This window comes from Vigna radiata, chromosome 5 (genome assembly GCF_000741045.1).
Source record: "Vigna radiata var. radiata cultivar VC1973A chromosome 5, Vradiata_ver6, whole genome shotgun sequence".
Classification (NCBI taxonomy): domain Eukaryota; kingdom Viridiplantae; phylum Streptophyta; class Magnoliopsida; order Fabales; family Fabaceae; genus Vigna; species Vigna radiata.
In genome coordinates, this window is record NC_028355.1 from 33,225,263 (window position 1) to 33,242,242 (window position 16,980).

The following is a 16,980-nucleotide window of genomic DNA, read 5'->3' on the forward strand; positions in this document are numbered from 1 at the left end:
TTAGAAGTTGGAAGCACGTTAAGTAGGAAGAACGTTGAATACGTAGATGTCTCCACGCCATGCAAAAGTGTTTGCACGTATACTATGGAAGTTGAAATGTCTTAATATATATACTATTTTTTCATCTATAATTAATAATTTGTATATAATATATAATTCATGAATAAGCAATCATTAGTTAATTTGTTTAATACGATCAAAAACATTTTTTTTTTCTGAACTTTTAAAATAAACTTTATGACTTGAGTCGTGTGGATGGGTAGTAATATTTTTAATTCGACCTATACGTGTTTGACTTTGTAAAAAAAATATTTGTTTCCTCAAAAATTTGTGGTCAGAAATTAGTGATTTCGCAGTAGAAAAATAATTTTCTAACAGCCTTTTTTTTTATAATTTTTTTACAATAATTTATGTGTCAGTTATTGATTATTTCAAATATATGGACCAATAAAATAGTAACATATAATTTATTATTAAAAAATTGTTAAAAGAAGTTGTTAACATTTAATAGTCCTTCAAAATATTGGTTTTTATGATCCTCACATTTTTCTATGTAGTTATTATTGTCTAATTAGTGTTAGAGGAAAAAAAATAAAAAAATATTCTTTTAACAATTTTTTACAACATACATGATAATAGTTTAGGATTGGTTCGTTTTAAACAAGCAAATCAATAAAATAAAAACACGTAATTTATTGTGATAAATTGGTTATCTAAGATAAAAAAAAATTAAGTGCATAAAAAAAATTGTGTAGTTCTCGGCCTCTCCTTATAAACCCTCCCAACATTCTTGGCAATTTCTTCCTGAATTTCTTCTTTTGCGTAAATGTTTATGTTTTAAATTGTGAAGTTAAAAAATGTAAAATTTTATATTTGAAATGTACAATTTTCTTTCTATAATATTCAATCTAGAATACACAAGTTTTTGTATACAATATAAAAAAAAATTGTATTGCGATACAATCTAAAATATATTTTATATTTTATATTTTTCATATTTTAAATTATACATTTCAAAATAAAAGATATATGAAGACGGTTAAAATGACTAGGTACTCTTTTTTTCATTTTTTATATTAAAAGCGATAGAAATGTAAGGCCATTGGGCCAAGCCCATATCATCCTTTCTCTCGTCCTTCTTCTTTTAATTTCATTTTTTTTTCTCCCTTTTCCAATTTGCATCTCTTTTCTTTTCTCTCTCAAAGTCATCAAATTTTAATTCTTATGGTTTTCTAGAAGATATTACTAGCTAGAGGTAGCTGGAAAGAACTTTTATCTAAATAATTTCTATTTCAAAATAAGTTTGTTTTATTCTATGATTTCTATGTTATTTATAATTAAAATCTATTGGTAATTAATTTACTTTTTATCAATTTGTATTATTAGAAATATTAAATTTATCGATGAAAAGTTTTGTCGATTAGTAAATTGACTAATTGTAAACCAATTATCCATTAGTAAATTTCGTCAATATGATTATCACAGTTGCTTATTAGTAGATGTAATTATCAATAATTAAGTGGGAGAATTAAAATGAAATTTTCAGATTCAAATGAGATATTTTTTCCATTTTCGATTTGATGAGAAGCTTGATTTTCCTCTTTCTTGTATTTCTCAAAATCTTCCATTTTCTAAAAAATTGCCTTAAATTCTTCCTTTCCAATGTCCCAACTTCCCATACTTTCGTTTTTCACTCAATATGGTCTTCAAAAACCCAACTTTGAGTGAGGTTTTGGCATTGTTAAGAGTGATTATAGGTGTCGGCATTGGCGTCTCTAGGACTTTCTAATGGCACTCTCAACCGAGCAATTGGTTTGTAATGTCTCACCATTCTTTCATTTGCTAGCATGTCATCATAGGGAGCAAAGATCGCTAAGGTTGTCCCAATGCACACACGTCATTGTAGGATAAGTGGGACATCAATGACGATGGGGATTCCATATTCTACCTCACTTTGGAGAATAGTCCGCTAAGGTTGTCCCTTTTTTTATAATTTATGATGATTGTTGTGAGTCTTGCATTGCTCTATTTGTAATTTGTTAAGATAATTGTCACAAAGACAAATAATACAACATTTATATAGATATTAACACAAACAACATTCATGTCAACAAATCATAAGACATGCAATCATTCATACTAGATTGAATCATCTAGATACATATATTGATATCAGACTCTGGCAAGTTATGCAATTGTGGTGACCTCTACAACTCTACAAAGTCATTGTCAATGAGTTTCATCCTACCACGCACAGGGTTAGTCCGTTAACACCTTTGGCCAAGGTAAAACCCTTAAATTAGGACCTTTTGCTCCTCTATAATCACATACCTCCCCCTTCTCTACTTAAAATTGGATGGTTATTAGAGTGTCAAGATAACTCTCAATATGGAATCTATACATCAATACATACACTATTGAAACATCACCGCAGAATCTCCCTAAGAGGTCCAGGGAATTATGCCAACACATATACCATACCCATCATCATCACATCTCAATACATGAATAAACACCATGTATACTTAGACATACAACAAGTACATTGTAATTTTATTTCAAACATCCATGGTAATCCACTTCAAACAAATCAAAGAATCAGAAAATTACAGAAATACACATTGATGCTCATAGTAATACTTAGCGCAATACCTCTTGCAAAAGAGAGTGCTTAGCATCAAACCTTTTGCAAAAGGTTTGTGATCAGTAACAGTCCTGACGCTCAACGTCATTCCTCTTGCAAAATGTCTCGCCTAACGACATCATTTTGTCGCTCAATGATATAAAGTAAAATGGTTTCAAACCTGTAGTGAAAAGTGACGCTCAACGATGCCTTGTCATCGCTTAGCCTCAAACCATTCGCAAAATGGTTGCTCAACGATAAAAATAGGCGCTTAGTGGTTTGGAAAAAATTGTTTCCAGACTTGCATAACCAAGCTTGTGTTCAACGCCATACTAGCACCACTCAACACCATATAAGAAAACAACCAACTCATATATGTGATTTGGGAAAACAGATATTTGTCCAGATGATCAAATTGGTATTTCTGACTTAATATTTGGTTCAAAAACAGGTTCCAATGTCGGAGTGCATACCAACTTGCTCAAATAGTCAAATTCTTAGTCCTTCAGTTCAATACCAATTCAAACAAATTATAAGCAATATACAACAAATGCAACACATATAAATTACTAAGAATTCAACTAGTAATTCAATCAATCTCATACAAATAAACATACGATCCCACAATTTACAACCGTCTAAAGTTCTAAAACAAGATAATTGACTTTCTTACCAAGCAATTTTAAAAATCTTCAAACAACTCCAAAAACTCAAGATACTTAATTTGTTCCTACCAACAATAGAAACATGATCATAGTACATTATTAGAATAACGGATAGTTATTTTTTACCATTATTTATTTTTAAAATGATTAATTTTTTTAAAAAAATAATCACTTAAAAGGTAAAATTAAAAAAATGTGAATAAAAAAAGGAATTATATAATATATAATTAATGATAACGGTTAGTGCTATAACAAATAACTGAATCCGTACATATTTATTATTATTTTGACTTACAGAGTGGCTATAAACCAGTGACAAAATTTTCTTCGTAGGTGCCACATTTTGCACCAAAAAATGCCCACATACCATATTTAACACAAAGTTAACACATGTTACACTACAAACCTAGAATTCGGTTTTTACAGAATGGAAAGTAAAATTTTAACACCATTTTTTGACACCATTTTGACATTGCACACGTGTCAAAATATGATTGGATGATTTCAAATTAAAAAACAAACTTTGGTTTTTCTCTTCCAAATATATCCGTGCCTCAACTTTTTTAATTTGAAATTGTCCAATCACATCTTAACACGTGTGCAGTGTCAAAATAGTGTCAAAAAATGATGTTAAAATATCATTGTCCAATCGAATTCCAGTCACATTGTTTAAATTAAAAAGAAAAATTAAAGAAATTGATTAATTAAAAAAATAATATTTTAAATATATTTTTAGTATTTTGAGTATTTAAATAAATTTATAATTATAATAAATATTAAGACTTTGTTTTATAAGTTTTAAATACAATAAAATTTTTAATTATAATAAAACTTCAAAATTTAAATGTTGAATTAAATTAGTGATTAAATGAATTTATAATTAAATGAAGTTGTAGCTTAATTATATAAAATTTGGAATAATGTATACATATTTGAGAAATTATTTTGTTTGATCTATTTTATTTACATAACTAATTGATATAAGATATATGCTATTGTTAATTTTAATAGATAATTTAAAGTTCAATGAATCGATTTAAATGAATGAGATAAGGGTTAATATGTATTTTTCAATGTTTAATTACGTAAAACATTTATGTAAAAAATTAATTTAAATAATTAGTCATACTTATATAATTTAATTTTTTTCAACAAAAACATTATACCTACAAAAAATTTGAAAATCTCATTTTTATAACAATGATACGGAAACAATTTAATGGATATACAGTTCAAATTATTTTTTTTAATAAAATTGAAATTTAATATTTATGTTTATTTTATTATCATTTTAACGGTAATAGAATAAAATTTACAAAGGTTAGACCAAATCTGAAAAAAAAAATCATTTCCATTTTTCATTTTCAATATAATTAATCATAATTGAATAATTTAATAAATTATTATTGTTTAATGAAATGTTATATTTAACCTGCAATTATTATAAAAACACCTGTGTCTTAAATTTATTTATTAAATTTTTAAAAAATTATTAAACTTGAAATATATATAGAGAAAGGACCTGAATTTATTAATTATATATATATATATATTACGTAATCGATTCTCTCCCATGTTAATTAATACATAATCAACATATATATAATCAATAAACTCAATATCTATAAACTGTTCTTCTTCCTATATATATTTATTTGTAACCCAACCTTACAAATTAGATAATTAGATAGCACTTGACATGTGATAGATTTATAATCACATATAAAAATATTAATCTTAATTTAATTTCTCCAACCTATGTATTTTCTTAAAGGAAATACATATATTAGAACTTTGTACCTTGTAACTTAGCTTGTAGATGTTGATTATTGTTTGTGTACTCATAATCATATCAATAATTCAATTTCTAAAAGGAAATATAATCCATATTAAATGGTAGAGAACAAATTGAGTAATTAAATAGAAAATAAACAACATGAAATATAAAGAAAAAAATTAAATTTATGAAGATGTATATCAAAAGATAACAAAGTGGTGAGTTGAAAATATGGTAAAAAATATAGTAAGGTGAGTTTAATGAATATGTTGTAAAACTCTTATTATATACTAATTTGGTATAACTTTAGTGTCATTATTGGTAAATTCATTAATTAAAAATTAGAAAAAAAAAGGAAAAAAAGAGGAAGAATGGTGAAATTTGTCTGTAGTGGAAGAAGAAAACAAAAAGAAAAAAAAGAAAATGATTGGAAAATAATAAAAAGAAAATAGAGACCCACAAGAAAAAAAAGGTTGTTAAGATATAGATATAGATTATAGGGAGAAAGCTACACAAACAATGCCGAACGCCAAACACGCCCCAACAACAACAACACTCTGCTCCCCTTCACTGATAATCGGGAATGCGAAGCTTCTTAACACCACCACCTCTTCCTCCAAACGATGTCGTTTCACTCCAACTCCAAAACCAACCCTAGTTTCGCTCCTCAGCCACCGTTAAATCCCTGGCTCAACTCCGCCGCCGCCGCCGCCGTAGCTGAACCACTCAACCCTATGGTCCTCGCCATGCACCTCTCCGACCCCAAATCCAAAACCCTAATCCCCAATTCCACGCTGATACTAATGGACCGAACACTGCTGCTCTCCGACGAGATTCTCATCAGAATCTTCCAGAAGCTTCCTGATTCGCAGCGAAACTCGAATTCTCTCGTCTGCAAGCGCTGGATGAACCTCCAGGGTCGGTTGGTCCGAACCTTGCGGGTCCTCGACTGGAACTTCGTGCTCTCGGGTCGGTTAACCCACCGCTTCCCGAACCTCAACCACGTCGATTTGGTTCCGGGTTCGTTCGCTTCACCGCAAGACTTGGCCAACATTGTAGTGAGTCACAAGCAGGTTTCGCTGCGCGTGGATTCCACGTGGAGCGTGGGAAATCTGTTGCCTAGTGAGGCCGTTGACGCGGGTCTCAGATCGCTCTCGGGCGGCTGCCCCAATCTACGGAAGCTCGAGGTCGCCGGTGCTAGCGAGGCTGGGATTTCGACTGTCGGTTCTGAGTGCGCCACGCTGCAGGAGCTCGAGCTGCAGCGGTGCGACGACGCCGTCTTGCGCGGCGTTGCGGCGTGTCGGAATTTGCAGATTTTGAAATTGGTTGGGAGTTTGAAAGGGTTCTATGATTCCGTGGTTTCGGATATTGGGTTAACGATTCTGGCGCAGGGGTGTAGGAGGCTGGTGAAGTTGGAGCTTGTTGGGTGTGAGGGGAGTTTCGATGGGGTTAAGGCGATTGGGCAGTGCTGTGTGATGTTGGAGGAGTTGGTGATTGTTGATCATAGGATGGATGATGGGTGGCTCGCGGGGCTTTCGTTTTGCGAAAATTTGAAGACTTTGAGGATTCAGTCGTGTAAAGTGATTGATAGAAGTCCTGGATTGGAGGAGCATTTGGGGTGCTGTGAGGCCCTTGAAAGGTTGCATTTGCAGCAATGCCAGTTAAGGGATAGGAATGGCGTGGGAGCGTTGTTTTCGGTGTGTAGGAATGCTAGGGACATTGTTCTTCAGGATTGCTGGGGGTTGGATAATAGCACCTTGAGTTTGGCTATTGTTTGCAGGTAATGTATTTAATTGGGGATCTTTTATTATCTTTTCAACTTGGATGCAGTTTGTTAGGTTTTCAATTCTTTTCAATTAGAATTGCAGTTTTATTTCGGTAATTAGTGTAATGATTGTTTGCATTAAATGCTAACATGTGTAACTGAAGTGGAATTATTATTCTGATCGGAGAACTATGTGAAAAACACTTCAGAAACTGGATCTAAGTTTTGTCCTAATTTTTTTCTCAGGTTAATTTTTCCTTTGAATTTGAATTTGTAAATGTGCAAATGGATTTGCCCCGTGGTAAAATTGGGTTTTCCTTTTTCTAATAAAATTTTAAAAAAATTGTAATATGAGAAAACAAAGACAGGAATCAGGATTGAATTAAAATGCATTGAGCAGGGTAAAGAGTTCTTGTTCTGCAAATGGGTTGCCAGTATTAGGAAGGATTGTCGTGTATTTGTAAAATTATTGTTTTTTGTAATAATTACTTTAAAATTTATATATTTTAGCTGAATTCTTGTAGTATACTAAGCTTATATATATTATAGCATTTTTTAAAATTTATGTATGTTGATTTGAATTTTTGAATTATAATAGTTTATTAAATCGACACTTTTTAAATTATGGATAATGTACTTTTGTTTTCCTGCTTTAAACATTTTCCCGCTTCAATAAAGTCAAATTGATGAAATTTTTGTAGTGTGTAGGTGTAAAATTGTGTTACTAGCATGGCATCGTCTATAGCGAGAAATCTTAAAGCTTTATGAAGTTGAAAATAAGTACTTGTAACTTGTGGTTTCATTGTGGTCCAGGAGTTTATATTACTTTTTAGAGTTTATCTTAAAGTTTTCCTTTTTGTGATCTTCAATCGGGGATCACTTTATTTTAAAACGTACGATTTCTTGCAGCATCAAAGACACAGATAGTACTGATATCTTTATGCTTAAATTATTTATCATATAACATATCTTTACTTTATTGCAGCATTGAATTGTTTATCATCAAAGAACAGTTATGCAATCCTTAGTGGATAAGTTATACAGATGTGTTGTCGATAAACTGAGATTATTTGTTAATTACATTACAGTTGTTACTGGTCTATTTTCAGGCGGGTGAAATTGTTTTACGTGGAAGGATGCTCGTTGCTTACAACAGAAGGTTTGGAGTCCGTAATTGAGCATTGGAAAGAGCTAGAGTGCCTTAGAGTAGAGTCATGTAAAAATATAAAGGATAGTGATATCTCTCCTGAACTTGCAACCTTGTTTTCTACTCTGAAAGAGTTGAAATGGAGGCCAGATACAAAATACCTGTTCCCTTCTGATATGGGCATTGGCATGGGAAAGAAAGGTGGTAAATTTTTTAAGAGAACATGATATGATACATCCTTATTCACTGTGTAGCAGAATCTAGGCCATGGTATTAGGAACATATCATATATATTCTCACTCACTGATTATAGTGAAATTTGTACCATTTTGTGATCACGTAGTTTAGTTTAGATGATTCATAACTAGAATATATCATTGATAAGGGGAGATTGTTACTTCTATTTCTACCCTTTCACCAACAGTGTAATTACCTATAAGCCCAACCCACTTGATTCCATGTTGAAATAGGGTAACATGTTCCTCTGCAGCTTTTACTGTTCTTTTGTTTCTGCAACTAGAATAAGGAACATAACCAAAGATGTAATTGTATGTATGCAGAACACACAGATGACTTCAAGTTGAGAATTGGACCCCTTTGTTTCATAGATTCTATTTATTTATTCATTTCTTGATGAGTAACTGTTGAGTTTGGTAGAAGCATTGCAACCGTTGTATGTGGGCCTATGGCATATTTTGGATGTCATAAAGTTTGCAAGGGATGCTTTTGAAGATGTGATTAGTAATTGAACTTTGGATGATTAAGTAAACCATCATTGACATTTAATGATAATCCATTTGTCTTATATATGAACTCCAATTAGTGTACAGAAAGATAAATTATCAAGATAATCATTGTCTGCACCAGGAATTTTTAACAGGTATTTTGTATTTTAGAGGATTTAAATCACTCTGTTCAGGTTTATTAATAAAGTTCAACATGTAAAATGTATCTTTCATTTTTTTTTTTCATAATGAATAAATTAAATTATCCTACCCAATTAATAATTTAATTTAGATGTAAAACTTTTAATTGATTTATCCAAACAAAACATCTACGAAATAACACATAAGTTAGCAATTTATGTTTAAAATTTTCTGAAATTTTAATTTTTCAATCCAATAATCTTGAACTCTTTCTCATGGAATTAATTCTCTGAAAACTTGTATTTCAAGTTAATAGTTTAAATAATTAAAATTATCACAAAATTTATCTTAAAAAATAAATTATTTAGACAATATTGGTACTGAATTAATTATATTTAGACAATATATTAAAAAAAATAAATTATTTGAATTACGTAGGAGGAAAATTTAATATTGTAAACTTAATTCATGCCCTACGGATATAAATAAATGAATAGTAAAATAGCTTTTGATATCGATTGAGAGAATTGTCCTATTAATATGAAATAATTAGGTCGTGAAAAGTAAGTATGAAGGTAAATTAAAATAAAATGTTAGTGAAAAAATAAAAAATAAAAGACCAATTTTGATATTTATGTTTTAAATTTTATGCGGATTTTACATTACATTGTTTCAAGAAAATCGAATATTGCCATTATATATATTTTTTTATCTAAAATATACTTAATAGGATTAACCAAAGAGACTTTTTTTTTTTAAATTATTATCAAAATTGTCGTATGACCCATTCCCATTTTGTTACATTTTCCATTTATTTTGTATCACCTAAGATCACATTTTGAATACACCTTACTAATAAGAGAACAGTGGAATTAATAACATTCCACAATTTATTCACTATAAAAATAAGCTAAAATAAGATAAAAAATAAAGATTAAAATCTTCAAATGTTTTACCTTGATAACATCATTGTCATTCCCTGAAAACATGATCTAACTCATCTAAGAATCAAACTTCATAATAGACTCCTATTTTTAATATAATCTGCATTTTTTTAATTGACTAAACAGAATCAAACATGTTAATTAATATTAAAAACTTAATCTAGTGTTAGTGTCAGCTAAATATAACTAACTAACTAATTTAGTTATAACTTAATAAGAAAAACCAAACACCTGTTACTGATAAAAATAAGAACAACAAACATCTGCACTGCACAAAACGGTCCCATTCAGTCTGACAAAAACCGTGAATTCACTCCTTTGCCGCAGATTTCCCATCAATAATCACGTCCACACCACACAAAACCAGACAAACAACCAAACAAACCCTTCCATCACACGCTTGGGACCCCAAAAAACCCTCACAATTTTTAACACAAATCCCTCAGAAAACAACACATCACAGTGTCACACACATACCAGTTTGTTCTACATTGTCATCATCCTTCACTTCCCAACCAAATCTCAAACCTGGAACCCTCTTCAACCCTCTCAAAAACAAACGACACTCACATAAATAAATATAAAAAGACTTAATCTTTCCTAGAAAAAACCCACAATACACTCTTCTAGATCCCTCTCCCATTACCCCTTCTCTCCTCTCTGGTATATATTCTTTCTTTCACCACTTTCATCTTTTGTTCCACTTACTCAAACCATACACACACCATGACACACAAAAGGTTACCCATTTACCTCTTTTCTCTTGCTCACCCTTTCAACTCTACAATCATCATGTGTTAATCACAAAATGTAAAAGCTTTTCTTTCTTTTCTTTCAAAGTTTGGTTTTTTATCCACTGGGTGGCTGGTTTTTTTTATCCCTGCTGAACAAGAACATAAGCAAGAACATTAGCCATTGTTCCTTTTCACTGGGAAGTTCTGAATCCCGAAACCATGATTTACGCTGTTTCTTCCCAGAACCCATTGGTGCGGAACATGCCATCATTCCGCATACCTCGGACAAAACCTCCTCTGCCACCTGTGGATTTTTTCCTGAACCACGGCAACCCCACCAGCAACGCCGGCAATGAGCGACCCGCATTGACGGTGATGACGAGGCGCAACGCCGTCAATGAGAGACCAATGTTGACGGTGATGCCGAGGCGCGTTGTGGTTAAGGAGAGGTACGAGGAGAAAAAGAGCGAGGATGTTGGGAACAGATACTTGGTGCTGCTGTGTGGGTTGGGTTATTGGGTGCAAGGTTTCAGGTGTTTTCCGTGGCTGGCACTGAACTTTCACATGGCTACTAACCTCAACTTGCACCCCTCCACGTTGCAGCTCGTGCAGAACACTGCCAACCTCCCCATGGTGGCTAAGCCACTCTATGGAATCCTTTCGGATGCTATCTATATCAATGGGGCTCGCAGAATTCCTTATCTTGCCATGGGGGGTATGGTTAACCATCATGTCTTTATGTTGTTTGTTTTTATGTGTAATCAATCGTGTTAATGTTACCAATTGCTCACTAGTTTTCTGGATGACTTTTATCACGTAAAATTCCTGGTTAGCTACCATTAGGATTGAATCTAAGACCTTGCTTTTAGAGGGTTGAGTTGAGTTGAGTTCTTCTCATACCAGTAACTTGTTAGCCATGTTTTGTTGTTTGTATATACACTTGCGTAGATGCTTTACTAGAATTAGAGTTTCATTTAGATTATGATTAAAATTGTAACTCAGATTGGAAGAGGGTAGAAACAACATTAAGGTCGTGTATGTTTTGTAGAACAGAGTTGACAACACTTCTTTTTGAAACAGACTCAATTTTGGGGTTACGGGAAAGAATTTAGTCAACAATAGATAGTGTGTTTTAAAGGGTGTGTTGCTAGCATTTTTTTTTTATTTGCTATTTCTAGAAAAACTTTTGCTATTTTGTAAAATTTGTTTGTTTTGTGAGCATATTTGGAAGGGTTTGTCCCTCGACGCCTTTCTATTTTTTAAGCCTTTGTCCCTTAAACACTCGAACACTTTAGGAAAGTATAAGTAAAGGAAGACAAAAATCTCCTATATGTTTTTATTTTTTGGTTTTGGATGGGAATTTGATTACTGAGTAGTAAGGAATTGTTTTAAGAACCAGTTTTTTAAATAAAAGAGGGAGAAGAGAATCAAAGTGGCCTGAAGTTTTTGTAATTTTGGTTTCCTAGTGAATAATGTTTTATCTATTTGTTTTATTTGGCAAGCTTGTGTCTTTTAATTTCTGTGTAATTCAGTTGGTGCTATAAAAGCAGTAGTTACAGACCAAGGAGATCCTGACCTTTCTGTATGCAGCCACTAGTTGGAATATATCTTTTAATTTCATTATCATTCTCTTTTGTATGCATATCTAAGGTATTTTGAATGACTATGGGAATATTGATGTTTTGTAAGATTTGATTAATTTTTTCTTTGGTTATTTTGAGCTTTATGAGTGAAGTGAGATAAGTTTGAATACAGAGCAAACAAGTGCAAAGTCCAGGATCAGAATTTAAATCTCTTATCTCTAGCATGCTGATTAGGTCATAGGAATTTTGTGGTCGGTAAGAAAATGTATTAAATAAGATAGACCAAACACAGGTTATGAATCATGAAAGTGAAAATCTAATTCATGAGTTTTGAGATTCTAGAACGAAATCTATAAGTTTGTTTTGTTCTGTTATTGCAACTCAGGTTGTTCTTTTTCTTTGTATGAAGGTTAGATATTTCCTTCTGAATTAGTTTCTGCTTTTGCCCCCCCCAAAGATTTAAAAAGTTTAATAAAATCTTTTTGGTTCAATCTTCAGGTTTTCTGCAAGTTCTTTCTTGGAGTCTGCTGGCATTGGTCCCCGTTGCACAGGAAGTGCTTCCCTACTTAATTGCCTCTGTGCTTATTAGTAATTTGGGAGCATCCATTGCAGAAGTAGCACAGGATGCTCTTGTAGCAGAGTATGGCAAGAAGCACAAAATTGGTGGCCTGCAGGCATATGCATTCATGGCATTAGCAGCAGGTGGAATCTTAGGCAACTTGATTGGTGGTTATTTCTTACAGAAAATGCCTCCCAGAACAATGTTTGCAATATTTTCATCCTTACTGTCTCTACACTTAGTGATTTCTCTCTCAACAAGAGAGGAATCTTTAGGCATATCAAAACTTTCAGGTAAAAAACTTTCTAGGCAATCCATCTCAGAGAACATCAAGAAACAAGTCTCTGATCTTGTCGTTGCTATCAGTGACAAGAGCATTTTCCAGCCTCTTGTATGGATTATTGGGTCAATCGCCATGGTCCCAATGCTTTCAGGTTCTATATTCTGCTATCAGACACAGTGCCTAAATCTTGATCCTACAGTAATCGGGTTGTCTCGGGTGATTGGCCAGTTTTTGCTTCTTTCAGGAACTGTGCTTTACAACCGTTTCTGGAAAAAAATTTCAATGAGAAAGCTGATAGGCATTGTGCAGATTCTATATGCTTCATCTCTACTTCTTGATCTCATTTTGGTTAGACAGATAAATCTGAAATGGGGAATTCCCAATGAGGTGTTTGCTCTTTGCTTCTCTGGTTTAGCAGAAATTGTGGCTCATTTCAAGCTCCTTCCTTTCTCAGTTCTATTTGCAAGTTTATGTCCAAAGGGGTGTGAAGGATCTCTTACAGCTTTCCTTGCATCAGCTCTGTGTCTGTCATCAATAGCTAGTGCCTTTCTGGGTGTTGGATTGGCCTCTTGTCTTGGTGTTTCATCTGGTGATTTCTCAGGTTTAACAATGGGAATTCTTGCACAGTTTCTTGCAGCTCTAGTGCCATTAAGATGGATTCATTCTTTGCCTATTTCACAACCTCTTGAAAAGAGAAGGAAAAGAAGCATGAGCAGAAGGGCACGTAGAAACAGAAGAGTTGGAAAAGTTGTACTTGGTTCTGCTAACATCTACAGACGTGAGAGAGAATGAAAGTCACATACCTGAAGCAAATCTCTTCCTACCTATGCAGCTTCAATGCTTATGCAATGAATGATGAATGGTAGTACTAGAATTCTGCCACAAATTCATCATCGTCATGGTCCAAAAGATGGTTCATTTCTGCCACAAAACTAAGATTTTTGCTCAATGTTTAGTTCTTGATTCTGCAATCTCGCTGATATTGTTCAAATGTTTTGTTGTGTAACTTTTAGGGATGAGCAAATCAAATTGAATTGTACTGCATTACTAAAAATGGAACTGTAACAGTTCAGACAAATTGAACAAACAGACAAAAATTGAACTAAACAGTTTAGACAAAAATTGTCTTTTGTTTTATTAAACTAAACTGAACTATACTAAATTGTACAAAATTACAGTATGAACTGAATTGAACTATTAACTGAATTATAAACTACACTAATTGAATTATTAATTGAAATGTAAACTACACTAACTGAACTGTAAACTATACTAACTAAATTGAACTATTAACTGAATTATAAATTATACTAACTGAATTATTAGCTAAATTGTAAACTATATTAATTTTAACTAAATTACAATATAAACTGAATTGACTATACTAATTTTAAACTGAATTGTACTAATTTTTAAACTAAATAGTATAACATGTTCTTTTTAATTGAAAATTATTTTAATATTTATTTTATTTTATTCATAAATGTCTAATAAATTGATTTTTATTATTTAATATTATTATTTTCTATTTTATTTATATTTCTTNGATTTTGGTTTTAGTCCCTCTTTCAAACTATAATACAATTTAGTCCTTCAATTTTAGAAAACTCTGGTTTTAGTCCTTTTTACCAAATTTTTTTAACTTTATTTGCTGTTTCAAACGCGTTTCTCAGTTAACATTGAAGCAAAAATATGTCAAACAGTATAAACAATCCAAATGCTATAATGTAACATGCTTGAAACAGCAAATAAAGTTTAAAAAATTTGATAAAAATGACTAAAACCAGAATTTTCTAAAGTTGAAGGACTAAATTGTACTATAGTTTGAAAGAGGGACTAAAACCAAAATCGCCCAAAAGTATAGGGACTAAAAACATATTTAACCCTAAAAAATAACATCATACACTAACATAAAATATATATATATATATATATATATATATATATATATAACTTAAAAAATATAAAAATATAAATTATATTTTTTATTTTTATTGATAAAAAATATAAATTTTGTGATAAACAAATTGTCTTAAAAAATTATTATTACTTTTATGTGAATAATTTTTTTATTAATATTTTATTATTAAATAAAGTTTTAGTTGAACCAGTTGAACTGGAATTAGAGAAGATGTAAGAGTAGATACAATTCTCACACTTAACTGTAACTATTATAACTTCAGTTTTTAAAAACTGAACTATAAAATAATATACTAAAAATAAATCAGTTATTTTTAATATAATATAATACAGTTAAGTATAGTACAAATCAATTATTTTTGCAGAGTGCTAATAACTTTATATCTTTATAGAAATAGTAATCAATAATATATTGATGACTGGAATTTGCTTTGAGAAAGTATCTTAATAAAAAGTATGCTAACTAAAGTCATGGAGGGACATGAATCTAACTACTAAATCTTTGTCCAGAGAATCTTTAATATAATGTCTATAAATTTCAATATATTTTGTCTTATTATATTATATTGGATTTATAAAGAATGCTCATGATTATTGATATATTATCATTATAGAATTGTACAGAAATCTCAATTTTTATTAAGATAACAATACTTTGAAAATTATTTTTATGATATTTTAACATGTCATTATGTTTTTGGTTTCAAAATTAATTCACAAAAATTTGAAATACGTTAGACATATTTTTTATAATATATCTTAATGGGACAAATAATTTTGTACAAAAGAATAGATTTTAAAACAAAACCCTAAACATCAAGATGAGTTAAATCAAAAGGAAAAATATATTCTTATCGCTACTGGAATAAAATGCATGGTGGTACATCTAAAAGAAATTATTGAATAGACTTAAAGGTTAGTCAAATCAGAATAATTATTAATAGTTTTATCACAATTTTAGAAAGAAATGGAGAAAACGAGTCGCGGAAAGATTGTACTTTTAATAAATAGAGAACTAATTATTTAAGTTTTCATTTATAAATATATCCATTTTTATTTTAATTTTTTTCAAACCTATAAATATATCCGAGTAATATTTCTATCACTCTGTTTTAATGGATTAAAATTTGATAATTATGCTAAATTTAATTTTATACATTATGAATATATATATATATAATACTAATTTAATTACCGTCCAAATGGTGATGATTTAACTTAGAATAAATGTAATTATTTTTAATGTTAATTCTTATTATAAATTGATCGATCAATTTATGGACAAATTCATAAAAGGTTTAAACTATTTAGTTGCTCCTATTTTTGGGAGGTTTTTCCATTTTGATCCCGTCTTATTCGAATCCCCAATTGAGTCCCTATAAGTGCTAATTTCAATCAATTAAGCCCCTGCCGTTAAATTTAGTTAACGGAGTCAACTTTTTTGGACAGCTGGAAGGATGACCTGTTAATTTCTATAAACTTGGCCTATTTAGAGTTGAAACGTGGCATGAATTGAGTCTCATAAGTGCTAATTTCAATCAATTTCAACTCTAATTCATGCTACATTTCAACTCTAAATAGGCCACGTTTACAGAAATTAACAAGTCATCCTTCCAACTGTGCAAAAAAGTGAATCCCGTTAACTAAATTTAACGGCAGAGACTTAATTGATTGAAATTAACACTTATAGGGACTCAATTGGAGATTCTAATAAGACGGGGATCAAAATGGGAAAACCTCCCGAAAATAGGAACAACTAAATGGTTTAAACCTTCATAAAACTATAGACTTGTTAACCTTCGGTTCGTGGCGAATCGAACTATCATGATTTATTTATATATATATATATATATATATATATATATATATATATATATATTATTTTTTCATATGTAATTTAGTTAATTAATTTGAGTGATTTGAAATCGTGTACTTGAACAACAAATGGACATTTAAAATTAGTTTATCCTTAAAATATTTTAAAAAATAGTAGGAAAATGTGTCTTTAAATTAAAAAAATAATAATGAAAAAAAAAAGACAATTTTAAAATGAAGTAATAGTGTGGACCACTTTAGTGATGTGCGTGGCCAAATAAAAGAAGACAAATGCACAG

The 16,980-nt window shown here is 30.9% G+C and overlaps 2 protein-coding genes across 2 annotated transcripts; both read left to right on the top strand.

Annotated features, from left to right (window-relative positions):
• The first annotated feature begins 5,449 nt into the window (after positions 1-5,449).
• Positions 5,450-8,589, top strand: LOC106759892 (F-box protein At5g07670). The gene is made up of 2 exons (XM_014643272.2): positions 5,450-6,845; positions 7,940-8,589. The coding sequence occupies exons 1-2, from the start codon at positions 5,689-5,691 to the stop codon at positions 8,202-8,204; spliced, it is 1,422 nt and encodes a 473-aa protein (XP_014498758.1). The 5' UTR covers positions 5,450-5,688; the 3' UTR covers positions 8,205-8,589.
• A 1,698-nt stretch (positions 8,590-10,287) lies between these two features.
• Positions 10,288-13,990, top strand: LOC106761215 (probable folate-biopterin transporter 8, chloroplastic). The gene is made up of 2 exons (XM_014644743.2): positions 10,288-11,236; positions 12,603-13,990. The coding sequence occupies exons 1-2, from the start codon at positions 10,741-10,743 to the stop codon at positions 13,736-13,738; spliced, it is 1,632 nt and encodes a 543-aa protein (XP_014500229.1). The 5' UTR covers positions 10,288-10,740; the 3' UTR covers positions 13,739-13,990.
• The last annotated feature ends 2,990 nt before the right edge of the window (positions 13,991-16,980 follow it).